Source organism: Rhamphochromis sp. 'chilingali' (assembly GCF_963969265.1).
Source record: "Rhamphochromis sp. 'chilingali' genome assembly, chromosome: 6".
In the NCBI taxonomy this organism is placed as follows: domain Eukaryota; kingdom Metazoa; phylum Chordata; class Actinopteri; order Cichliformes; family Cichlidae; genus Rhamphochromis; species Rhamphochromis sp. 'chilingali'.
The window spans coordinates 23,370,693-23,397,720 of record NC_137933.1 but is presented as its reverse complement, the minus strand read 5'-3'; the positions used below and the strand labels follow the sequence as shown (position 1 = coordinate 23,397,720).

At 41.3% G+C, this 27,028-nt stretch overlaps 1 protein-coding gene across 4 annotated transcripts in view; it reads left to right on the top strand.

The window, feature by feature from the left end:
• The window catches only part of zfhx3b (zinc finger homeobox 3b), a 135,701-nt gene extending 109,504 nt beyond the window's left edge, over nucleotides 1–26,197 (top strand). For all 4 annotated transcript variants that reach the window (XM_080884385.1, XM_080884382.1, XM_080884383.1 and 1 more), the window contains exons 6-11: nucleotides 2,083–2,190; nucleotides 11,995–12,131; nucleotides 12,706–12,906; nucleotides 16,052–16,175; nucleotides 16,596–22,124; nucleotides 22,636–26,197. In XM_080884385.1, coding sequence (XP_080740511.1) covers nucleotides 2,083–2,190; nucleotides 11,995–12,131; nucleotides 12,706–12,906; nucleotides 16,052–16,175; nucleotides 16,596–22,124; nucleotides 22,636–24,380 — 7,844 coding nt within the window. In that variant the 3' untranslated portion in view covers nucleotides 24,381–26,197. The remainder of the gene's footprint in view (nucleotides 1–2,082; nucleotides 2,191–11,994; nucleotides 12,132–12,705; nucleotides 12,907–16,051; nucleotides 16,176–16,595; nucleotides 22,125–22,635) is intronic.
• Nucleotides 26,198–27,028: the final 831 nt, after the last annotated feature.

The following is a 27,028-nucleotide window of genomic DNA, read 5'->3' as shown; positions in this document are numbered from 1 at the left end:
TGGGGAAAAGGAAAAAAATCAGTACCAGCGTGCTCATGTATAGCATGTGTGCAGGAAGTTGGGAGTAGGTGGGGCGGTTACAGAGAAGCTTAGCATTAGAATGCTGGCTGCCTATCAGAGAAATGTTTAAGCACAAAGTGTGTATTAATGTGTAGGTGGGGAATTAGTCTCACTACAAGTGTCACATAGCTAAGAAATGACACCTTGCCCCGTTTTTAAAGGTGAAAAAAATTTACCTGGGGATTATTTTGTAATCTGAGCACCTATGCAGCTGTACAGTATCCTAATTCTCAGACTGTTGTAGAGATTTATGCAGGTAGGAGTTATAGGATTTTGGGACTCTGCAGCAGATCTCTGGGTTTTTTGGGAATGTTTAAGATCCAGCTCACCAGTACCGGAAGGAATTCATAGAGTCCCTTGGAAACATAAAAGAAACACAGTAATGCAACTTTTTTGTTGTTGTTTTGAGGGGTTTTTTGCAGCTGATTATGATTAAATAAAAGCTTATTCTTAACTGTGCATTTGTGCTTAGAATAATAAAATATCACAGTTGATATAAGCACCCCCTTATGGTTTTGTAGCTATAGTGTATACTTAAGAGAACCGTAAAAAAAAAAGGCGATAAATATAAATACGCGATGAAGAAAAGTGGAAAAAGCTCCTTAAGCAACTATCTAAAAAAAGTCATATAACAAAACGATAATTTTTTTCTAATGTATTTTCCAGTTATAAATAGGACTGATTTGCATAAGGAATTTTAAAACCCATTCAGCAGAATAAATTAAGATCTATTTTATTTATGTGTCATTGTCATCAGTAAAGGAACAGCCACATGGTTTAGAGATGTATGGTTATTAAGTGTGTCTGTAATAATGATACATAGTTTGAGTTTGAGAAACGTACCTGTTGTATATACAACATAGGCTCTGTTTCATAACTAACAGGCTAAACAGTGAGTGTTGGGGAAAATGTACTGTCATAAAAATGGTTTTGGCTGTGGGTACTCATGTGGTGAGCTTAGATTAGATGTGTGATGACTGCAGGGCTGAATACTTGAACAGGATATTTCAGTAGCTGTTGTAGCTTTGTCAATATATCAATAGCTCATAGAGTAGAGACCTATGCATGAAAGCATTTTCAAAAGAGCATTTAAGTACATTTGCTGAGAATTAGCTGACTTGTATAATAACTGATTGACTGCGGCCTAGTTTACGGTTGTCAAATCAATGCTATTCCATGCAAGTCACACTACTTTTAAACAAACTTAACAGGCAAAGGGGATGTTCAGGGGGCACTGGAGGGAAATAAACAAGATTGATGCCCTTTTTATTATCTGTTTTTGCTATCTTTTCCTCTGTGTGTTACTTACAAATGGCGTTATTGGATATCCATTGTTTGGACTTCGATGCTCTAAATGGCCTGATATATCGAGCTGAGGCTTTTAAGGTGGTTACAGGGGATTTCTGCCTTTGACTTGGCTTAAAAATAAAATGAATTGTGGCTCTGAAAGTTTTAAATATTTATGATTTATTTTATTTGCTATAGTGGGATAGCAGAAGTGAAATGAGGTTTGTATTGGTAAGTAACCTAACAGATTGCAGCGCGCGCGTGTTTGTGTGCGCGTGCGTGTGTGTGCGTTATGAGAGGAAGCAAATGGGGGTCTTTTTCTTGAACTGTACTGCTCAATTATTTTTCCATCTGGCCATTTGCACCCATGTGCTTGCTTTTAGTTTTATCTACACATTAAACACAGAGAATTGTCCTTGTGTCTTTTGTTTTGAATACATACACAAAACAATAGCAATAAAAAGAAAGAGTGGATATTCGACTTTCCTCCCCCCTTATAATTCAGCTCAGATTTTTTTTTTATTCAAGTTGGAATTATTTTTTAACAGAGATAATCAGACAGCACAGGACAGAAAGCAGATTCTGCCCTCTTTGTCTGCTAGCCTTGCAACTGTGTGTCAGCAAATGTAATTGTTGCAAGCTCCTATAGAAAAAAAACGCTACCGCCCCTTTAAGTGCTTCCACCAATTCTGATGGCGTGGTGATTTACATATCCCGTTCTCCCTCCCCCTTCAGGAGAGCTGAGCGAGGATGTGGAGGCTGCTAGTGAGACCACCACAGACCAGGAGGACCAAACCAAAGACAGAGAAAGTGGGGGGGAGAAGGAGCTCACCAAAGGGACAGGTAAGGCTCATATTTACACACATTTAGGGACTACTACTCACATGATTCACGTGGCCATGCAGCTGAACATTGCTAAGCAACATGCCTTTTGCCAAATTAAATTAAACATATTTTAACAAAGGTTTCAAAGCCTTTCTAAGCATTGAAAATACTCTCAAAACTCCCTAATCTAGTTTTCAAAGGCTGCTCTTTCATGCTGCATGTTCCCAGGCATCTCATCAGCTACAGTTAGAATAAGCTGTCAATTTAAGTAATAAGTTCAGGTAACATGTGACCCATGTTTTGTCTTTGATCAGTGGGTGATGTGAAGAGCAGGGCCTGCATGTGTAACTCCCAGTGTGCCACACACATACACTTGAATAGCACTGCCCCCTTCTCAAATTTGCTGTACACACAGAAGAACATTGACACCACTTACCTGTGTTTTCCCTTATCAGATCAGGATGGTTTTATCTCTGGTCCTCTTTATTGATAGGTGCTGGCTCCTAAGCAGGGGGTTGGGTTTAGTGTGAGGGGAGGAGCTTTGGGCCTCAGCACTCTCTGATCAGGGCAGGTTGCATTTATCTGCTGTAAACTTTTCAAGATGCATTGGATGTTCTACTATAACAAATGTTTTCACATCAGAGGGCATTATTAATGTAAATACAGTTCACGATAATGCATGTGCTTTTATTTACTTACCTAATTTATTTAGTTGGACCACCAGTGATCATGCTGTATAGTGAAAACAGCATTGAACCCTAAACTTTCCATCATGTAGAACTTGTGGGATAGTTGGAGGGATTTCTGGGAAGCACTATATTATTTTGACAGATTATTGACCATAACAGATGATAGCACTCATAACAGAAGAAGTTTATGTTCTTGTAGCGGTTGTGATTTTTTTTTTTTTTTTTTTTACACTGCAACTGGAAGAAATAGTTTACTGCTGAAAGTTACTGTAGTTGTACTGAATGCACTGCTATAGGTGCTGAATTAATGACACTTGGAGCGTGTGTGGAATTAGATTGGTTGAAATAAGAAAATGAACAAAAAACTGTCTCAAGCACAAGTTTAATGACGAACAAGCTTAATGTAAAACTACACCCCCCCACAGCGCGTTCTGTATGTGCATCACTGGATCTAATTATATATGAAAAGCTCTGTTTACTGATTCTGCTCTGGTTTCTGAGAAGGAAAAAAAATGGCCCGAGTTTTCTTTTTTATGCCCAGTTTATTTCACTTGTCTGTGTTCGGAAAACAAGGCTGGCAGTCAAGACATTTCCTATTGAGTAGAGAGATTTCTCATAATCGTGACACTGAGCAGTAACGGGCTTGGATAGATGCTTCTCACTTGTCTAACTTCTTGTGTTACTGCAGGATGTTTTGATTTACACTAGTCAGGTTAAAAGCTGGAAAACAATTCAGACCTTTTGCATACCTAAGTTTTTATAAGGTGCAGCAAAAAAAAAAAGAAAAAAAGAAAAAAAAACTCATCACAGTGTTTGAAGCCCAGGCTTTGTAAAATGTCTTTGATATTCGAACTTCTATTTTAAATGAGGCTGAGTTGTTTGTGCTCTTTGAAAGGGCGACACTCTTCTTTGATGGAAGAAATAATGATATGCATGCCTGACTGAATATGGCTAAAAGTACGTTTTAGCACATCAAAATAAAGCACTTTAAAAAGCATTAAAATGAGCTGGCCGATTAATAATTCACTCATACCTGTGGTGCACAGGAAGACGACTCCTCGCATTAGGATTCCTCCTTTTTGAAAGGCATGCAATTTGATACAAGCATATTCAGTTCCTTTCCTCCCCTCTGTCAGTCGCTAATCACCAAATAAGTGTGTTTCTGTGTTTTCACAAAGGAAATATGTGCTTGCATATGAAAAATTTACAGCTTCCCAGCAGCTTATTAGAAACGCTTAGTTAAAAATAGCATTGCATTAGGGAACCAGGTCTGAGGTTCTGTTTGATGTCAGTGAAAAGGTGGGTGGGTAGATTGGGATGCTGGGTTCAAGGCTGTGTTGTCAGCAAAAGGTAGACAGCTGTAGTTTAATGGAAGGGTCTCTTTTTGTGCTTCAAACTTTTTGTGATTGATGAATACAATGCCCATTCAAAACGTGTGCAAACCTATCTTGTTGTTGTGGGGCGGAGGGGGCGTGAGGAAGACCTCAGAATCCATTTGGTAAACACGGGAGCTCTTGTTTGGGCTGGTGATTGCCTGAAAATGTTGTGCAGCGCGTACGCAAGGGGTGTATATGTTAAAATATGGCGTATGAGCATCTTGGCCAACCTGTTATTTATATGAAAGGTGCTCAGTCTCCCACTCTCTGAAGCTGAGCTGTTTCTAAAGTCCATCATTAGAACTACTGAAGTATTTCTTCTCATCGTTGTCATGTAGCTGTTGGAACAGAGCACAACATTGTTCCCTTACAAATGACAGTCACTGTCAGACAGACGGCATTAGCGAGCACAGAAAAAAGGCTTCCTCCTTTTTAAAGCCTCTGTCAATCTTATTTTTTCTTTCTTGTTCCACAGCTCCTCAGTATTCATTAAAATCATTTAGAGGTACATCAGAAGCCTTTGTAAAATGCATATGTATTCAGCATGTCATCTCTTGAAAGATGCCTTCATTATTCTGGTGTTTTATTTAATTATTTATTGCAGAGATAATTCACATATGTGCACGTGAAGGCACTCAGACATATTTAAATGCCATATGCTCGCAAACTCTGCATACATGGGGCAACTTTTAATGATTAAACAGCTGACTGTTGATCGTGCACAGAAATAATGCACATTTACAAGTAAATCCAATGAATACATTAAACAGAAATATGTATATATATATTTCAACATGATGTTCACATTGGTGCCAGCTGCAACTGAATCATCTGGCATGATTAGTAATTCAGAGGGTCATTTTTAATGCCAGGTATGAAATATGTATAAATGGATAGCCATGAGCCTCTTTCCTCTCTGTCTCTCCACACTTTCTTCACCTAGCTGAGACAGCACAAGCTAAAGGAAAGAGTTTCTGCATAGGAATGGAATCCTTACCTTCATTAAAGCAGGTGGTGTATTTATGCAGCAGCTGAATGTATAGGAATGCAGCAGGGCGGGAGGGTGGCAAGTATAGGGGAGACAGAAAGATGAAGAGAGCATGAAGGTGGGTGCAGGGTGGGGATTGGGTTGTGTTAATACACCGGCAGACTTGGGCACAATGTGGTTTGACAAATTTAACATAAATGTATGGGAAGGGCTGTGTCAAAGTATGTGTGTGTGTGTGTGTGTTTGAGGGAAGGTGAGAGGGGTAGAAAAATATATAATTCTGTCAATTCTGGGACAGTCTTTGAAAAAAAAATCTGCTTGATAATATTTTATTCTTTATATCTGCACTTAAAAAAGTTTATAGGAGCCGGAGCAAGGTGGTGAAGGCAAGGGGTAAAAAAACTATTTATTTCAGCTACATATATATATATATATATATATATATATATATATATATATATATATATATATATATATATATACATACTATGTTTTCCTCAAACTTTCATGCTTTTCATGTTTTTTCATCATTTTGAATGATGAATGAAATCTTGAATCTGTAAGTATTTGCAGACATTCTTCTAAATTCTTTATTTCTCTTAACAAAGAGCCCAGAGAGTGATTTTGACACAGTTTATTGGAGCATTAATTAAAGGTTACATACAGGTTCTTACCAATTTGAACTTTCACAAACTGTTTTTACACTACATTTGTACAAATAGTCACGGTATTTTTATCACTTCATGATGCCCCAAAACCTATTTACTCGACTAGAAAGCAACTCAGACATTAGTTTGTGGCTTTCTCTGTAGCATGTGCCAATCCTGTGTCAGTTTTTCTTGATCCTTAATGCTTCTCCAGCCAGTTTTCTCACATATGTGTTAAAAAAAATTGCTCAAGCATTCTCAGTTAAACATTGACATTAAACCTGTGAAATCTGTCAAAACAAAGACTAAGCCGCTAGAGTTTCCTGTAATATGCATTTGTAAGTGAGTGAATCTGTGTGCGTTTTGGGCTCCGCATCCACCTGTTTTTATGTAAATGTGCAGCATGTGTGTGTGCACTCAGCTCTGCTGTGCGTAAGGGAAGCAGATGTTGTGTTCTGCACTGAGGCTGCTGCATTTGATCTGTATAATGAACTAGATGATTAGCATCCCCTAGACGCGGCACTGTGGCATTGCAGTCTGCTCCTTTTTTTTTCTTCTTCTGTTCTTTTTATTGAGCTCCATATAATACTGTTAGTCTTGTGCTGTTGCTGCCTCACAAACAGACATGCTAAACGTTATGAATTGTTTCCCAAATAACACTGGAAACACATAGACTTAATGCTGGCTGCGGTTGAAAGTTGAAATTGCAGCCTTATGGTTAGTTGCAATCAAATTACTCACGTTTATGTTATTGTTACTCCAAACTGTGAGACGTTCAGTGCGGTGGTGATTTGTTATTGCTTTTAAACCTTGAGTAGCATGAGAAATCAGGAGACAGAGCAGCGGAAATGTTTACATATTCATAGCACATCCTTTCAGTGTTTGTCATCCCTGAAATTATAATTCCTTTTGTCTTTGAAGATAATAGGCCATAAATTGTCCTTGTTTGTGAGCCACCTCCCTGAAAGCTCAGTGTTTATGAGTTTTACCACAGGCTGTCTAATAGCCAAGCAGTACTGTGTCATTTAAAGGTGAACAACTCGTCATCCAGTTGTGCAGTGGTCTATAGATGAAAAGAGCCGCCGCTAATTAGCATCTCAATTTATACTGCACAACGCATGCTATTCTCACTCCTTCTTATACAGTTTGTTATAAGAGGGACTTTGTTTTGTTTTGTAAATGAAGAATGGTTTTATATATAAATCCAGGTGTAGCCCCAATGTCAGGTTTTTTGTCGAAGGTCCCTGTCTCTCTCTCTCTCTCTCTCCCTCTCTTTTTTTTTATTATTAATGCAGAATAATTATCTTGGAAATATGAGGTGAGATGGAACACTGCCCTTTATTGCTCTGTGCTCTGACAGGGGCCGTAGATTAAAAAAACCAGGATAGAAATGGGGAAAGAGAAAAGACAATATTCAGGTATTGTTTGCATAGCGGTGAAAGAAAATGACTTGTAGCATGGGGAGTTGAATCATCTCCATATTAATGGCCAACTTGCTGAGGGAATAGAGGTGAGGATTTTCTGCGGTGCAAGAAGCAGAGAGCTGCGGGTGCATGAAGGTCCCGGCACTGTGAAGGTGAAAGGTTTCTGGGTGCTGGGGATCAGAAGAAACGGTGTTCGGCAAGAATCATTGAGTTTCACTATAGTGAGGAAATTGTCGACTGAGCTTAAGTTTAAAATGATTGGCAGACTCTGGCTGTTCCGGGCAAAGTGACAGTAAAGTTATATGACCTTGTTGGCATGGGCAGAATGGATAATAGGCTATGTTTTTTATAACTGCTGCCTAAAACTGATGGTGAGAGAGAAGCTATGGTAATGAGAGAGGCTCTGGACACGATGAGGAGCTCGTCTCATTCTGTAGGAGGAGAGTTCCTCTCCTAAACACAAGAAACATTTTTCCTGTCTCCAACATCCTTACATACCGTTTACTGTAACTCACATTTTAGAATATGGATAACCTTTCACAAGGACAAAGATTAATGGCAGCTGTGATTGCACTCCTGCAAGAATTCAATGGCAGATGACCTGTTGTGGTTAATTTAGTCTGTGCTGTGTCAGTCACTCTGTCCGGCAGCCATCTTTTTCCCCCCCCCCCCCCTTGAAAGCACAACAAGGCTGTGATTGCTCCTGAGACTGGTGTAGTGTGCTGACAGCCCCTTTGCTGCTTGAATAATACAGTCCAGCTATGGGGGAAAGACAAGGTGCCAAAGTCCAATTCACTTACGGGACTCGACAGCACAAAAGCCTCTGGTTTACGGAAAAGGGGCATGAATTAATAATCACCTAATTGACTCTTAGTTTTTTTCTCCACTCTTGCTCTGGCTTTTGTGCTTTCAGACAAAAGCCCACTCTATGTATCTGTCAGAAGACGTTTGCTGCGGATGGGGGCACTGTGTCTAGAGACTGGGCAGAAGAGGTCAGGTTGGCAGGCAGACTCTGGGCAGTTAAAGGGTCACTGGCAGACGTGGACACTCCAGTTTTCTCTGTGTGAACAGGATGGACACTGATGATCTGAACGAACGCTGAGGTTGCATAAACACGCTGTAGTTTTAGGAGCTTTTAAAGCTTTTTAAAGCTTTTAGAAGTTCCACCACAAGACATAAAGGGCCCAGTAATGAAGATGTAACTCCACGACTGACTTTTTCTAATGACTGCAGTATTATCCTAGATGGCAATTTAGTTGGGGGTTTTTTTCTGTGCTCTTACACCTTCTATTTTAATACCACAAAGTAACACTAGACTTTACCTTCAACTGCCAGCTCCTTCTGACATCAGTAACAAATCTCACCATGGACTGTAAATGCTCCATCGGGAGGCAATGTTTCGGTCATTAGTTCGGATCACCTGTTCACACTGCAGATATGTGTGTCACATGTGTGAGCTTCGGACAACAGTGTCCAATCTAACATGTCAGACTGTACATGACCAAAAACAAAAAGTTTTATCTCTATTTCATACTAGTTTGTCAATGTTTCGGTCATTTTTTTTCATCACCCTTGAAGAGAAAAAAAATCTGATACAGTAGTTGGATGTTAGTCACGGTGCCGGTGAAGGTGTTGGGGTGTACTAGTCTTAGGAGAATGCTATTGATTTATGGAGTCCTAACTGGCCATGACGAGAGACTGCATCACAGTAAGCCTCCCCTGCCCTCCATCTGTTCTGCTCTCACTTTTACACACTCATGAACATAAAGCACCTGAACTAGAAAGCGGCTGTGCTTTCAACACAAACTGCCACTTGTTTCACCTCTCCGGTGCTAATTGAGAAATTAATGAAAGCAATGTGAAAGTGGAATTGACTTAGTTATGTTTGTCCTCTTAATGATAAGAGGGGGGTGGATGCGTGATACTTTGTCCCTGCTTACTTGCTGTACTGTATGTATGTGCTTTGCTGCTAAGTTAACTGTTCTTAATGTTTGCGTGAGGGTTTTTTTTTTCACACTTTATAACTCTCCCTCAGTTAAAGAAGTTGGGTAATTATCTGGGAATTTCAATTACATTATTATCTAAATTGTAAGAGTTGTTTTGATATGTTTCATTATCTGTCCTTGAGAAAAGTTATCTTGACGTATGAAAATTATGGTGGAATGCCAAGGAGCTATTTGGTGCAGAAATGGTGTTTATAAAATATGACATGCAGTGCTGTAGGAAATATAGATAGCTGTGTGCCCTTAAGGAAAAAGTATTACTGTTAAATAAAATTATGAAGCCATTTCCTAAAATGTTGGGGTGCTGTGTAAAAATGTTTATTTTAATTGAAAATAGTACAAAAGACAGTTTAAAAAAAAAAATATTTATATGCTTATTTAAAATTTAATGCCAGTGGGTTTGCCAAAGATATAGACAATTGAAATGTGAAGGTGACCGGAGATTTTTTCTCCTCGAGAGATGAGTTCAGGGGAAGTAGGAGTGGACTGAAGTGGAGTTGAGGATGAATTGGTGAGGACAGTGCCATGACTGAGAGGTTAATGTCAGGGAATGGGAGGTTCCTTTTGTTTAACATTCCCTTTGTTTATTGGCGGATGTGTTTAATAGGATTGACTGTGACTGGACCCTAATAGGGTCTCCTTTGCTGATCCCGGTGACTCTGGGAGATCTTGCAGCCTGCTCTGGCCAAAACCAGGTCCCCCACTGGGTAATCAGCTCAACTGCCCTCATCCTGATTGGAGCTGACATTTTAATGTCTGGAGCAGGAGCGTGGTCAGCCCTGCTTAACCTGACCCCCTGCCAAACCAACCCTCCCCTACCAATGCCCTCTGTTCTCAATTTGCCCTTCCAGGACTGTACAAATCAGGGCAAATTTAACTCTTTATGGGCTTGTTAGGGGTTCAGCGAGACAACTCCAATACTTTCACCATGAATTCTTTCCACTGGTGACAAAGTGGGGTGCCACTGCAGCTCCCCCTATACAGGCTCTATGTGGATTTAGCTCCTCTCTGAGCCCACGCTAAACTGCTCAACTACAGTCGTGACTCTCTGTGCACCACCAGTTTCTCCTTTCCTTCATGAAGTGGAGTAGTCTAAAGTGGTTTGCAGGCGATGTTGTGTGAGGCCTTGCTGTACAGAAATTGTATTTTGGTGATATTAGCGTTGTTTGCATTCAAAGTTTATATATGGATAGATAGGATTGCAGTGGAAATCACATGACATTTCCATACACCAACACGTAACAATCCAAAAACATACAATACATAAAAACATACAATACAAACAGACATTTTCATTGCGCCTTAGGGATGTTTTGGCCAGACTGTTTAGACCTATTTTTGTTGAGGGGAAAAAAGGGCAATAGCACCATGGAGATGGCAGCACTTTAAAAGAGGAGGAAAGCGGATGCCTGTCGCCACTCGCAGTAGTGTTTGCTTTGCTCCTAACACGGTCCCGATAAATGCATTGTAGACTTGGTAATGCAGTTCGCAACAATTTACTGTCTGTTGTTACTGTCTTTGTGTTTGGCTCGGAGGCATTTCCAAAACAACCAACAAGCCAACTTTGAACCAACATTCAAAGTAAATCCAAAGAATGCAGTAAGAAGAATTGCCAACCAATTCAGAATGGCTGTAGCACATTTTGTGAGCACCAAAGTGTAGTTTAATCTTGTAAACATACTTAGGTATGACTAATCATCAGTCTCATGCCGTCATTGTATCTAGCGGCGGGTTTTTTCTTTGTTTGTTTTTTTTATCTTTGAAAGCTTTTTTGTTAAATGAGAGCTTGTTATCTTGTGCATCCGAACTTTGGGCGTAGTGTCAGGATTTTGTCAATGCTTTAAGAAAAGGTTTTCCCATGTTGCTGCTCCATTTTCCTCTTTGTCACAGACTAATCGTGCAACCTACAATGCGCTGAAGACATTTGGTAGCAGAAATACAAAAAATCTTATTGGAACAAAACAGCTGATAAGATTTCCCAGCTTTGCTTGATTGAAATCTTCCATAAAACGGTGTGATCACTCCTTAAATACATTTTCTTTTGAGGCAAAACTGTGACTTAATGGATAGGTACCTGAATTAAAACTCCCCCCTCAGCTCTCTCTATGCAGTTTAAACAAAAAGTTTGGTTTAAGCCAAAAAAGATATGTTATTTTCTTGTTGCACTTGTTTTTTCACCATCCAAATATTGCAATAATAATGCCATATAACAAAAATCATACTGTAATATATATTTTGCATTGCGTCAAATTTGACAGTCGCATGTATGTTGCACATGAGTTCTCATGGACTGAAGGGTAATCACGGAAAGAGTCAATGTTTAGAGTAGTTTAATACTGGTTTGGATCATCAGCCTTCTCTCTGTGGAAGAAAGACTTTGTATGTCTTGTCTCAGGTTTTGAACCTCATATGGACTGAAATTGTGGGGGTATGAAACCTAAATCTGCAACCTGCAGAAAGCTAATATTTTTATTAGCACTTTCCAGTGTTGTATAATATTCTTACAAGCCAACAGTGAAGCAGACATTTATCACTCAGCAGCAGCAGCAGCAGCAGCAGATTTGGAAGACAAAATGTGAATAATTTTTGTTGTAACAACAACCCCTCTGCTCATTTACCATTAAATGCACTTATATTATAATTAAAAACTCTCCTCCTTGTTTGCGTGTGTCTTTGTGAATGTGTCTCTCTTCAGCTTTGTCCGGCCACTTGGAACGGCACCAGTCAGGTTCCCCAATTCCTTCCAAAAGGCCCTCTTCACGGTCAGAGGCCTCAGAAAGCCCACTCTCCTCGAAACGACCCAGGACAGCTGAGAAGGGTGCTGCGGAGCAGGTGAGAGTTCCACACCACAGTATTTTGTGAATATTGATGCCCTCAAATGTTCATAAAACTATTTTCCAGACTTTGAATTAGAGGTTTCTTGCTAAAGGTTATATCATCCTTAATTACCAAGCCCTCATTAAAAGTCTAAAACTTGCACATCATTTTTAAAAAAAGTACAAAAATATACTAATAATTTTCAGTTGGTTATCTCACCGACTTTTTTTATATTATGCAGAAATCTTCTTTTCAAATATACTCAAAATTATATTAGGCTTCCTGCTGCAGTTGCGCTGCTAATTGTGTATAAGGTGGAAAATCAATATAGTATTTGACAGATGAGAGCACTTTGAAGTGGGTGCCAGGACTCAGCGGTGCTTGGTATTACACACTTGTCTGTGATCAGAGGGATCTGCCTGCTTCAGGGAAGAGGCCCCCACTCTATCCCTGATCCACCGCTTCTCTTCAAGCAGGCCCACCATGATCAGTGCACCTATTTCACCCCATTAACTCTTTGTGGTTCTGTGTTTCCTCTCCTCTCGCCTCCCCGTCTCTCTTCCTCTGTTCTGTCTTTACTTTCACCCAGATGTACCAGTGCCCGTACTGCAAGTTTACCAACACGGATCTGAATCGCCTCAGAATGCACGTGATGACACAGCACTCTGTCCAGCCCATGTTACGTTGCCCGTTGTGCCAGGACATGCTCAACAACAAGATCCACCTGCAGTTTCACCTCACACATCTCCACAGCGTGGCACCCGATTGCGTTGATAAGCTCATTGCCACAGTGAGTTCTGTATTCGGTGTATTTTGCATGTGGTTGGACACAGCAGGGTTTATTACCATGTCTCTCCTTATTTCTTTATTTTTATTATTTCTTTAATCTTTATTTTTCCAGGTATATTGAAATTGGCTTCTCTTTTGTTAGGGTGGCATTCATTAGCTTGACTGTAGGAGTATTTTTATTACTCTGGTCATTTAGCATTTAGCTCTGCCATAGCATTAGCATACAAATTTACTACAGCAGCTGAGAAAAATAAGTGGATGAAAAAAAATGTCCTTCCAACTTTCACAAGCTTTATTGCATGTATAGCACCTAGTTTTATTCCAGTTTTCTATCCACACAGACCAATCTCTCTGAGTGTTATTATCTCCAAATTCTTTTATACTTAGTGGTGAAGGCAAGAAAGCAACCGCTAATCAAAGCTCTAGGTCGAGAGTATTGCTACGTACTTATATTACGGCCAGTCAGGGGACAAGCAGTGTGTCAGGTGAAGGACTGTGGTAAGGATTCATTATTGTCGAAAAGAATAGCAACTCACTGCTAATGAATCCCCTTCCACTGAAATGCCTCTGTATCTGTGTCATTCTTGCCCTCACTGCTCTAAATTGCGAGCACTCAGTCAACACAAAGAATGCTGTTAATTGTGTAATGGCTACAGGCAATCCCATTGGCTTGCTGCAAATCATCAAACCTTTTAAGATGCATACTTTTCTTCTGTTTTTTTCTTTTCTTTTCTTCTTCATTGTCTTAATGTACCCATAATCAGAAAGGCTTTTCCAGCTCTCTTCTAATCAAAGTCATCTGGGGAGGGGAGCTTGTAATCGGTTTTTGTGTTTTTTAATCATTTCAAGATGAGCGGGTCTCTTAGCTCCCAGTTCATTTATTAGTTCACTGACATTATTGCCATGTCTATGATCACCTGCATGCCAGTCAAAACAAGGCCTTTTACAATTTGTGGTGAAACAAATGTGACACTGCTTAATCAAAATATAATGAACAGTCAAACCACTTCATGAAATTTTAATAAAACCAACTGAAATGTTGTTATTCACCACTAATCTGACTAAATTACAGCTTATGGAGTTCTTTTTTATTGTTGTTTTTGTTTTGTTTTGTTTTTTTAAATGCAAGTGTGCACTCTCAGTATTATCAGGGAAAGATTTGGCTGGTTTGTACCACAAGCCCTGAAATCTTTACCTGCCGCAGTGCACTGGTACTTACTTTTGTACCTATGCAAAAAAATGTCCTCGCATCTTTTAATGCTCATCAAGGAGAAATAAAATTTTATTATCCCCGTTTTTATGTAAATCCCTGAGCAAACCTTTTTTCTCTTCTATCTTGTGAAGCTAAATAGCTTGCTGGACAATCAGCGAATAAAACATTGCTCTGTCTGCTGCCTAACCATCTTCATCTCCCATCCAGAAAGTAAATGGCAAGCACATTAGTATGGTAGACGGCAGTATTTATTTCTTTTATAGAGGTAGTAATGTACTGAACCACTACAAGAAGAGATAGAACAGAGGTAATATAACACACATTAAAGCCAGCACCTTTTTATAACTAGTGAATGCAGATAGAAAGGTACTTTATCTTTTTCACATGTCTACTGAGAGGAGCCTGATTAATTTTGAAATAGGTGACTTTTATTTCTTGCCAAGCATGCATAATGATGCATTCACTCTAACAACCTTCATCCATTCGTCCACTTATCGTCTTTCCTTTCCTTTCAGTTAATTTTCTTTCTTTTGCACGTCTGTAATGCTTTTCCCTGACATTCAGTGGATGGATGGATGGATGAATGGATGGATGGATAGATGTAAAGAGATGATAGATAGAAAACTATATGTATAATATATACATACTCCTCCAATCCTCCCTCTCTGATTTTATGTCTCATTTTCTGTCTGTGGAAGATAGGGGTAATGAAAATAATTGTGCTTCATTAATTTGGAGTCTGACTGGATGATAGCCATTTTGAACTATGTTTGGCAATTAGGCTGTCCAAATTAAAAGTGACCTTGGGATACTCTGCTCCTGCCTCTAATCGCCTAATGAAGCAGTTGTCTAGAAACAGTCAAATTTGTAATGTAAATTTTTTTAAGCGTTTCTATGCTGGTTGCACTAATTTTCTATGTTTCATTTTTAAGAAATAAAGAGGTAACACAAACAAAGACGGGAATGTGTGGATGTCTTCTGGTAAATGTGTGACCACAGTTGTCATATAGTGTTTGACTTTGGGATATAAAGGATTACACCAGACCTCAAAAATCCTGTTGCTTCAGGGCAGATTCTGCTCTATTTCGATCTCACCCAGAGGTTATATGACATGCTATGGTACTTTCGGTTGTGTTCTCACTGTTATTAGAGGAGTAATTAGAAAGCATACAGAATATGTTCTGTGTATAGACCAACATTTATACTTGGGGCCCAGCAATATGCAAGATCCCTTTCCTCTTTCGTGTCCCTTATGCAAGGCACCTTTAATTGGTATTACTTGAAAGAACTACCAATCAAAAGTCTTAATATAGAGGCAACGCAGAAGGAAAAATGGGAGAGGTGATGTAAACTGAAATGCAACTCGTAGACTGAAGATTATTGCTCTGCTTGTAAAGTTAATTGAAAAAAGGCTAACAAAGGTAGAGTCTTATTACTAAATTAAACTCTATGGAATATTGCTCACTGGTGACCTGTTTAATGAGAATGTTTAATGAAGTGTCAGGTTTGGGGGTGAAGAGGGGCAATCAGAGGGCGAAATATGAGCTAAGTTAGGGGAGAGCAGCAAGAATAAACAGATGTTGTGCAATCAGTTACTCACGATTGACCATAACCCTCTGAGACCAGGGGGAAGCTAGGTTCATCTTTCTACTTTATTAGTACGTACTGTGTTTTGTTAAGTAATTAGCAAACAAAAACACTAGTACTCAAGAAATCTATCTCATTTCTTGAGGGATGACACAAAAGTAGCCTTTCTTCTGTCATGGATATATGTGGGGGACTGGAGAATGTATATGTGAATATGTATGTAAGTAGCTAAGTAACGTCTTTGTGTATCCTCTTGTTTGTGTCAGTATTCTTTCATGTAGTCGTTTAAACTAAGAGATGACATTACCTCACCTGTTTGCTCATTCCTTTACAATTGCTTTTCCAGGTGACGACAACTGAAGCACTACCAGCAAGCATGTTCATACCTGTGCCGAGTCCAGACAGAGAGCCACAGAGCACCCCTCATGCTACATCCAACTCTAACGCTGAAGATACAAAGAAGCAAGCTGGTTAGTATCTGTTTGTTAAAAGCTATGTGTTCTGTAGTGAGCATGTTAATGCACTTGGTGTATATTAATGAGATTCAGCTACATTCTACAACCTTATACCTGTGTAATAAATAAAGATTGTTGTTGTTGTTGTTGTGTATTTACACTTTGGAAAAGTCAGTATTTATTGCATAGGCTGGAAAAAATTGTTATTACTGAAGCATTTCACAATTTTGGCCTGCATTCACACCAACACATTATGAAAGATTGTTGGTGTTTGCAGATTTTGTAATTAGTCAGTGCTTGGCTTGTTTGTTTTTTTGGCACCTTTCCATGCCACTAACACACTGAATGTCCTTTATTGATATTACTGGAAAAATTCCACTCAGCAAATGTAGAATCTGATGAATGGCTATCTTCTCTTGACTTATTTATTCACAGATGCATCAGATGCTGATCCAGAAAAAGGGGTGTCACTCCCTACTGAAATAGCTGAAGCTCGCAAGTCACCTCTGGAAGATCAACAATCAGAACGGGAGGATGCCACAGGATTCCTGTGCTGGAAGAAAGGCTGTAATCAATTGTTCAAGACCTCTAACTCCCTACAAATGCACTTCAATGAGGTTCACAACAAAAGGCACCAGTTGCCTGTTTCAGATCGGCATGTCTACAAGTACCGCTGCAACCAGTGTAGTCTGGCCTTCAAGACTGTGGAGAAATTACAACTCCATTCACAATATCATGTGATCAGGGCAGCCACCATGTGCTGTCTTTGCCAGCGAAGCTTCAGAACACTACAGGCGCTGAAGAAGCATTTAGAAACCAGCCACCTGGAACTGAGTGAAGCTGACATCCAGCAGCTGTATGGGGGATTATTGATGAATGGTGACATTATGGCAATGGGTGATCCAAGCCTTGGTGAAGAACATGGAAGTCTGGGAGAGGATGACAAAGATGGAGATGAAAGTGATCCAGAGGAAAAACAAAGCCCGACAGGCAGTGACTCTGGCTCACTGCAGGAAGATTCTGGATCTGAACCTAAACGTGCATTGCCATTCAGAAAGGGCCCAAACTTTACGATGGAGAAATTCCTGGATCCATCTCGTCCTTTTAAATGCACTGTATGCAAAGAGTCTTTTACACAGAAGAACATCCTTCTGGTTCATTACAACTCTGTCTCCCACCTACACAAGGTGAAGAGGGCTCTTCAGGAGTCTACTACTGGTCAACCTGAGCCTACCAGCAGCCCTGACAACAAGCCATTCAAGTGCAGCACTTGTAATGTGGCATATAGCCAGAGTTCAACTTTGGAAATCCACATGCGCTCTGTTCTACACCAGACCAAAGCTAGGGCAGCCAAACTTGAGGCAGCAGGGGGGATCACTAGCTCTGCAAGCGCAACTGGTTTAAGCAGTGGAGGATCCGGCATGAGCACATCAACATCAAGTCCAAGCCCAGCCAGCAACTCAAACACTAGCTCCACCAACCACAGCTCTTCTGGGAGTCAGGCAGCCCAGAATATTCTAGGAGGAAACCACACAAGCCAGACTCACAACACTGAAAACCAGGGGAATTCCTCAGTGAGCTGCCACTCCTCACCATCTGAGAACCACGAAGTGAAAAAGTCCAAATTTTCAGACATTCTCTCTGCAAGGGGGCAACAGCAACAGCTTCAGCAGCAACAGCAATTGGCTCAGGCTCAAGCCCAAGCTCAAGCACAGCTTCAACAAGAGCTCCAGCAGCAAGCTGCTCTTCTACAGTCGCAGCTGTTCAACCCAGCACTTCTGCAGCACTTCCCAATGACAACTGATGCACTTCTGCCTCTGCAGCAGCAGCAGTTGCTGTTTCCTTTCTACATCCCTGGAGCAGAATTTCAGCTAAATCCTGAGATCAGCATCAGCAGCTCAGCACTTGGCTTAGCTGGATCCCCCAGCTCTTTGCTTGAAGATCTTAAAAACTCAGCCCAACAGAGTTGCTTGCAGCAGCAATTGATGCACCACCACCTTCAGCAGCAACAGCAGCAGCAACAACAGCAACAACAGCAGCAGCAGCAGCAACAGCAGCAGCAGCAACAACAATCACACTTGCAGGTTCAGAGCCAAATGGCGTTGCTGCAACAGAGTGCATCACTCCTCCAACAAGCTGAATTAAAGCAGAAACCTCCCTCCTCTCAGAATGACAAGGACAGAGAAATACAAAGGGAGAGGCATGCAAGCGAAAAAAATGGGGACTATGTAAATAAGGATTCTGCAGACAGCAGGCCAAAAGAAAGGGAGAGTCAGCATATTTCAATAAACATAAACCATGATACTGGCTTGCCTCCACCAAGGATTGCTTCAGATGCTCGAGGAAATGCAACTAAAGCCCTGCTGGAAAATTTTGGGTTTGAGTTAGTAATTCAGTACAATGAAAATAAACAGAAAGCTCAGAAAAAGACAGCTGGACCTACTGGATCAAGTGGTCCAGGTGGAATAACAAGAGTCATAGATCCCATTGGGGGATTGGAGAAGCTGGAATGTGAAGCCTGTGGCAAGCTGTTTTCAAACATACTGATTCTGAAGAGTCACCAGGAGCATATCCACCAGGCTTTCTTTCCATTCCGATCCCTTGAGAGGTTTGCCAAGGAATACAGAGAACATTATGATAAGCTCTACCCACTGAGACCGCCTACACCAGAGGCTGCTCCAGCTCCACCACCTCCCCCTCCTCCACCCCCACCTCCTCCTCCACCCCAAAGAGCTCCCACCCCAAATATACCTGTGTCTAATGCCTCACTCACACCTCCAACCGTGCCACCTCCACAGGCACCAGTTCCAATGACACAAATACCCATGCCAATGGATTTGCCGCTCTTCTCCCCACTTATGATGCAGCCCATGTCTCTTCAGTCCCTGCCTACTCAGTTGCCTCCCCAGTTGCCGTCTGTTGAGCCAAGCCTGGCCTCAGACCTGGCCCAACTCTACCAACAGCAACTGACTCCAGCCATGCTGCAGCAGAACAAGAGACCACGGACACGCATCACCGACGACCAGCTTAGGGTCCTACGACAGTACTTTGATATCAACAATTCACCAAATGAGGACCAGATCAAAGAGATGGCAGACAAGTCAGGGCTTCCACAAAAAGTGATAAAGCACTGGTTCAGAAACACCCTTTTCAAAGAAAGGCAGCGCAATAAAGACTCGCCTTACAATTTCAACAATCCACCAACAACAACTCTGGAAGACACTAAAATTGATTCCAAACCTCCTTCTCCTGAACCTCAGAAACACGAATACTATGGAAGCAAGAGATCATCCAGGACTAGGTTTACTGACTACCAGCTAAGAGTTCTGCAAGATTTCTTTGATGCCAATGCTTATCCTAAAGATGATGAATTTGAACAGCTCTCAAACCTTTTGAGCCTCCCCACCCGTGTTATTGTTGTGTGGTTCCAAAATGCGCGTCAGAAAGCAAGGAAGAATTATGAAAATCAAGGTGATGGAGGGAAAGATGGTGAAAGAAGAGAACTGTCAAACGACCGATACATTCGCACATCTAACCTGAACTACCAGTGCAAGAAATGTAGTCTCGTTTTCCAGCGTATATTTGATCTAATAAAACACCAAAAGAAGCTGTGTTACAAAGATGAAGATGAGGATGGACAGTATGACAGCCAAAATGAGGATTCAATGGATTTTTCCCATGAATGTTACACTCCCTCTGGGTCTTCCTGTCACACCCCAATGCCCTCCTCTTCGAGTCTCTGCCCACTTCCACCCACGACTTCAGCATTCTCACACCTCCCTTCCACCGAGAAAGAGGAGGCATCACCAGCAACCACCTCAAACCTCTATGATGAGAAGCCCAAGCAGTTACCAGAAATAACCGCTGATCCGCGAGAAAACCAAACCTCCATTAAGCAGGAAATTGTGCACCAACCTCAATCTGAGGTACAACACCAGAGACCACAGAGAGAAGAGAAGATCCAAAATGTTTCTAAGCCCTCCAAGCATTCAACTCCTTCCTTTTCTCAGCAGCAACAGCAGAGTGGTCTGTCAGCCTCACAGACAAGCCAGCCTTCATCACAAAGCTCTCACATGGGCCTCAATCCACACTTGACCTCTGCCACACAACAACTGGCACAGCAGATGATCCCATACCAGTGTGAGCAGTGCAAAATTGGCTTCCCCTCCTTTGAGCACTGGCAGGAACACCAGCAATTACACTTCCTTTCTGTGCAAAATCAATTCATCCACCCGCAGTTCCTCGACCGTCCAATTGACATGTCTTTCATGCTTTTTGATCCTAGCAATCCTCTCCTGGCAACCCAGCTAATCTCTGGGATGCCACAAATTCCAAGCAGCTCTGCCACCTCTCCGTCCACCCCAACCTCCACTATGAACTCCCTGAAAAGGAAGTTAGAGGAGAAAGCTAGCACTAGTCCAGGAGAAAACGATAGCACAAATAGTGGAGAAGAGCCACAGCGAGACAAGAGGCTTAGAACCACCATCACACCTGAACAGCTAGAGATCTTATATCAGAAGTATTTATTAGATTCTAATCCTACGCGTAAAATGCTTGACCACATTGCTGTTGAGGTGGGTTTGAAAAAGAGAGTTGTGCAAGTGTGGTTCCAGAATACCAGAGCCAGAGAGAGAAAAGGCCAGTTTAGAGCTGTTGGGCCAGCCCAAGCTCATCGTAGGTGTCCTTTTTGTCGAGCTCTTTTTAAAGCAAAGACTGCCCTTGAAGCACACATTCGCTCTCGTCACTGGCATGAAGCCAAACGTGCTGGATATAATTTAACTCTCAGCGGTATGTTACCTGAGCAGGAGAACATGCAAATAAAAATGGATGTTCTTGATACATCAGGTTACTCCCAGCTACCCCCTACTACAAACAGTGATGGACAAAGCTCCTCCATGTCACCCATGAACAAAGGCTTGGACTTGTCTCCAAGGGGTCTACTGAGCCCTTCGTCCATCAAAGTTGAAGGAATGGAAGACTTTGAGAGTGCCACAATGTCCTCTATGAACCTGAACTTTGATCAGAGCAAACTCGATAATGATGACTGCTCTTCTGTGAATACAGCCATTACAGACACAACCACAGGTGATGAGGCTAATGCTGATAATGACAGTGCTGATGCAAAGCACAGCCAAAATAGTGGCGATTACCTGTCTAAGTCTGGGGGCACAGCTCCCATCCTTGAAAATGATGACCAGATGTCCTCGGGACTAGTGAGCCCTGCAACAAGCTATTATGCTAAGGACTATGAAAATGAAAATATGATTGACCACAGTGAGACGTCCAGTCTGGCTGACCCCTGCTCACCAAGTCCTGGAGCCTCTGGTAGCAGGAGCCTTGAAGGTGGAGATAGACCTGGCCAAAAGCGCTTCCGAACCCAGATGACTAACCTCCAGCTGAAAGTGTTAAAATCCTGTTTTAACGACTACAGGACACCTACCATGCTGGAATGCGAGGTACTTGGCAATGATATTGGACTTCCAAAGAGAGTGGTTCAGGTGTGGTTTCAAAATGCTCGCGCGAAGGAGAAAAAGGCAAAGCTCAATATGGCCAAGCACTTCGGAATAAATCAGACGTCTTACGAGGGGCCGAAGACTGAGTGCACTTTGTGTGGTGTTAAATATAGCGCTCGCCTCTCTGTTCGCGATCACATTTTCTCCCAGCAACACATCTCTAAGGTGAAGGATACTATTGGCAGCCAGATCGATAAAGAGAAAGAGTACTTTGACCCAGCTACTGTCCGCCAACTTATGGCCCAGCAAGAAATGGACCGCATTAAGAAGGCCAATGAAGTTTTAGGATTGGCGCAGCAACAGGCCATGCAGCAGCAGGGGATGTTTGATAACCCTGCAATGCAGGCTTTAAATCTCCAGTCGGCCTATCCAAACCTGCAAGGTATCCCACCTGTCCTTTTACCAGGGGTTGGCAGCCCCTCTCTTCCCAGCTTTAACTCATCTAATTCAGGTACGTCACTATTTGGCATTTTTTCACTACTAACATTTCAGGTTTAGAGTTGCAGATGGGTTTTCTCAACTAAACTAGTTTAATAAATGATCATCCATTGCTACAGGAAGTACTGTGTATTTCCAGGCATCAGATCTAACTATGAATCCATCTGCCACATATATTCATTAACACTGATGCAAATATATCTGACATAATTTAATGACCTTTGCCATTGTTGCTATTGTTGTGCTATTATGTACCCAACCTGTCTCAAATGCTAACACTTAAGCTTTAGACCAGAAAATACCACAAAGTACAAGGCTTTGATTTTGTGATATTTGTAGTCATTTCACAAAGCTTTTTATGATTCACATAAAAATAAACGTTTGCCTCTTTTGTATCACCTTTCAGTATTGTTTAATTAATTAGTTTTGTTACAGCTGAATAATCTTTTAAAAAGGCACTGCACTACCATGAAATGAAAACCTATTAAGTCTTATTTTCTTGTCTGTATTTGACACATTTGCAGCTTTAACTCCTCCAAAACCTTCAAACCTCCTGAACATGCCTGGTGCCAGTGTTCCCTCACCTAGCCTCCCCACGTCTGGATTGCCCAACAAGCCTCCCTCCTCATCGTCTCTCACCGCATCCAGCCCAGCCCAGACCAACACGTCTACTTCCCACTCAAACTCCACCTCCAATTCCACGTCCTCAACCAGTCAGTCGCGACCTGAACCCCCCAAAGAACGAGATGCTGAGAGAGTAAAAGAGAAGGAGAAGGCCAAGGAAAAGACAGAGAAGCCCTCAACTCCATCATCAACTGGAAGCACCCCCGCCCCTTCCACTTCTGCTGCCAGCGCCAAAAAGGAGAAACCTGAAACAGCTGTTCCTGCCACTTCTATGCCCACACCTGGAATGGAGTATGTGGTAGATCCTGCCCAGCTTCAGGCCCTCCAGGCTGCTTTGGCATCAGATCCCACAGCTCTCCTCACAAACCAGTTTCTACCCTACTTCATGCCTGGCTTTTCCCCATATTATACCCCTCAGATTCCTGGGGCTCTACAAGGGGGCTACCTGCAACCAATGTATGGTATGGAAAGTCTCTTCCCTTACAACCCAGCATTGTCACAAGCACTGATGGGCCTGTCTCCAGGGTCCCTACTGCAGCATTACCAGCAATATCAGCAGAGCTTGCAGGAGGCACTACAGCAGCAGCAGCGGCAGCTTCAGCAGATCCAGCAACCCAAGGCGAGCCAAACTTCAGTTCCCCCTCAAACCTTGGGGGATCGCAAAGATTCTGCCAAAGATCCAGCGAAATCAGAGGAGCAAAAGGGCAATCCACAAAGTGAACCTCCCACTTCCTCCTCGTCCTCTTCCTCCTCGTCCTCCTCCTCCTCTTCTCATACTACAGTACCCTCCGAGCAGAATGAGATGGATGGCAAACCTGTGGACACCCATCTAGACCAGTATATCGTCCCCAAGGTGCAGTATAAACTGGCATGCCGCAAGTGTCAAGCTGTTTTCACCAAGGAAGAAGCGGCTATTACCCACCTTAAATCGAACTGCTTTTTCGGTCAGTCTGTGGCAAACCTGCAAGAGATGTTGCTGCGTGTCCCCGGTGGCGTAGGTGTAGGGGCTGGAAGTCTCTATGACTGCCTGGCTTGTGACACTACGTTGGATGGGGAGAAAGCACTCAGTCAACACCTGGAATCGGCATTGCACAAACACAGAACAATCAAGAGATCGGTCAGAAATGCCAAAGAGCACGCTACTAGTTTATTACCTCACTCTTCAGCCTGCTTCCCCAATCCTAACACCGCATCTACCTCGCAGTCTGCCACTCATCCCATCAGCAGCCCTCCTCCCCCGCCAACAACATCAGCCACCATGCCATCTTCTGCTGTCTCCTCATCTTTGTGCTCCTCCTCTACTACCCAACTCAACACCACAGCTGCCGGAAAACCCTGGCCCCAGGCCCCTTTCCCCAGAGCTTTAGCTGGGAAGCCCAATGCTAGTCCCTCCTCTTCTTCCTCCTCTTTTCCTCCAGTGTCCTCACCTTCAACGGTTACCTCAAGTTCATTGAGCACCTCAGGAGTTCAGACCTCGATACCAACAGACGTCTTTACCGACGAGTCTGACTCTGACAGCAGTCAGAAGTCAGCAAACAGGCTGGGCAGGACGGCGGAGGAGCCGCAGCAGCCTGGCTTTGTCAAAGACAGTAATAGTTGTAGTAGTAATCTTGCTAGTGTAGGAACAGACTCCATCAGATTGTAAAAGAGCTTTCAGTGATGGACGATATTTAAAAAAAACTCCCTAAAAGACAAAAAAAAAAAATCCAAAAATTAAAAAAACCCATAAAAAGCAGCAATGTTAAAAATACATTAAAAGTATACAAACCAATTTCAGAAAAAGATGTGTAAAGACTAACTGCAATTCCAAAGCTTGTAACCAAAAATTTTAATGTTAGTGGATTGTTTTCCCATATCAACATGCTGGTTTTCATTTTTGTATTTCTTTGTTTTTCTTTTGTTTTTGTTTTAACTCAACCGAAACGCACCGATCAGCCACAACATTAAAACCACCTGCATTAAATTGTGTATGCCCCATTGTGCCAGCAAAATAGTTTATGACCCATCAGGGCATGGACACTTGACCCTTCGGTGTGTCCCGTGGTTTCTGGTACTGGGATGTCGGCTGCAGACTGGGATTGCGTTGAGGTTGGGGGAGGTTGAAGGCCAGGTTAACGCCTTAGGTTCTTTGTCGTGTTCCTTAATCCTGCTGTGCGGTTGGTCAAAATACCATCCGCATGAATGCCAAGGTTTCCCAGCATCACACTGTAACGAGGTGAACAATTTCTTTTTTTTAATCAGCTGTCAGTGTTTTTAATGTCGTGGCTAATCTGTGTACAGGCATACTAATATGTGAGAACAGAAAAAGATCGCTGCAGTTACGTTTTGGGTAATGGTGGAGGAATGCTGTACTGTATGGCAATGGACTGCCTCAAAGTTGACAGATGGCCCAAGAACCCTTTTGAAGAAATGCAAGTCAACGAGCTGTCCCTTTGTTTTGTAATAATTTCTACTTAATAGCACAGCCACAAAAAGCCAGTATGTACTGTATGGGAGAATAGTCTATCAGTTTTCTTGCTATTTAAGCATTCAGATACCAATGGCTTGCAAAAGTGAAAGAATAATGTAATGTCTATTTTATTCTCAGGTCAACAGCTCACAGATGTTTTTCTGTTACAGAAATTCATGTTTTCACCTTGTGTTTCCAACAGGAGATGAGCATTATTATTGTTTTCTTTCTGAACTTGATTTACTAATAGAAAGTTTAAGTTGAATTAAATTTTGATAAGGCATTGTTTCTGGGCATTCAAATAGGGTCAAACGATTTGCTGATTTCAATATCAGAAATCCTTTCAAAGTGGGGAAGTTACAGTCCCGATGATCCCATACAAGGAAAGCATTGCAGACGTGATAACGGGCGATGAATAGTTTTAATTAAAAAAGAAAAAAGAAAAAAAAGAATCAGCCTTCTGTATTTATGATAGATACAAGCATTTTTGGTGTTAAGTAGAATGTTGCATTGGAAACGGATTTAAACAGTATGGTAGGTTGGAGGAAAAAAAACCTTTATGTACATTTAGCTTTTGTATTGTCCAATTTTATGACACTTCATTTGATGTTGTCTTGGTCATTCCGATAGTCTAGATTATGGACAGGTAATTTATCGAAACTTTATTTCTGTCTTATTCTTAACTTCTTGGGAAACATGAACCCAAATGCCCCTCCTGACAAGGCAGGATCCTCTTTTAGCATTATTTAAATTTTATGATTTGGTTGGTATTGCTCTAACCAAAATGAAAAAGATAATGGGTGAAATATTGAAAGTTTTATTTAATTTAATTTTTGTGTTACCTTTGTGCACTTATCACTGTCTGACTCCTATTTTTCACTCTTCGTTTTCCTCTCTCGGCACTTATTTTTCTCTCTCGCTCTCCTGTGTTTGTAGATATGTATACAAAGCAGGTCTTTTGTTCTTCATGTAGTGTGGCTACGGTCTTTTTTTTTTTTTTTTACCTTTTTTTTTGTCATAAGTGAAAATGAAAAAAGAATACTAATAATAATTCTCACGCTTTAAGACAAAAAGAAAATCCAAAGACTAAACACTTTCACCATTGGTGCATAAAGATGAGAAAAGAGGGTTCTTTATACTTGAGAATTTGTTGCTGTTTTTAGAGGAAAGAAACAAAGTTTTAAAAGATAAAGGAGTACGCATCAGAGTTGCCGATTTTGCTTCTTTGCAAGCAAACAGGTGGCTTTTTTACGTAAATACCAAAAACCAAAAAGGGCCCTTGTCCTTGCATTGTGGAGTAGCACCGTTACAGAGCCATTGCAGTTTGTAAGATAGAGGTTATTAATCTTTGTTTGACTTTTGTCACATTCAAATGTCAATTTTTTTAAGAAAATGTATAAGGTCTGGTCTTCAAGGACATACGTTTTGCTGCTAATGTAGAATTTTGAGGAAAAAAAAAAAAGAGTACCTAGATGCATGCTCATTTTGCTTTTGGCTAAGCTTTAAAACAAACAATAAACCAATTTCTTGCCTCTGCAACACCTTTTTTTTTTTCTTGTTGCAAAAACGGAACTTTGAAGACTGTGAATATATGTTCCAAAGGACATTTTGCCGATTTTCTTTTTTTTTTTGAATAGACCAATGTTTAAAGCCAATGATCTATAACGTTTGTAAAGAACAGTGCATTCCAAATATCACAATGGATTTTTCTTAAGCAAGGACTGATCCTGTTTCATTTGATTGCTTTTAATTGTCACAATCTATTTTTTCCTCATTTTTGAAGTGACTGTAAACTGTTGTGTACATTTTTTGCATCATTGGTTGCTGAAGAAAGCGACCCCCAT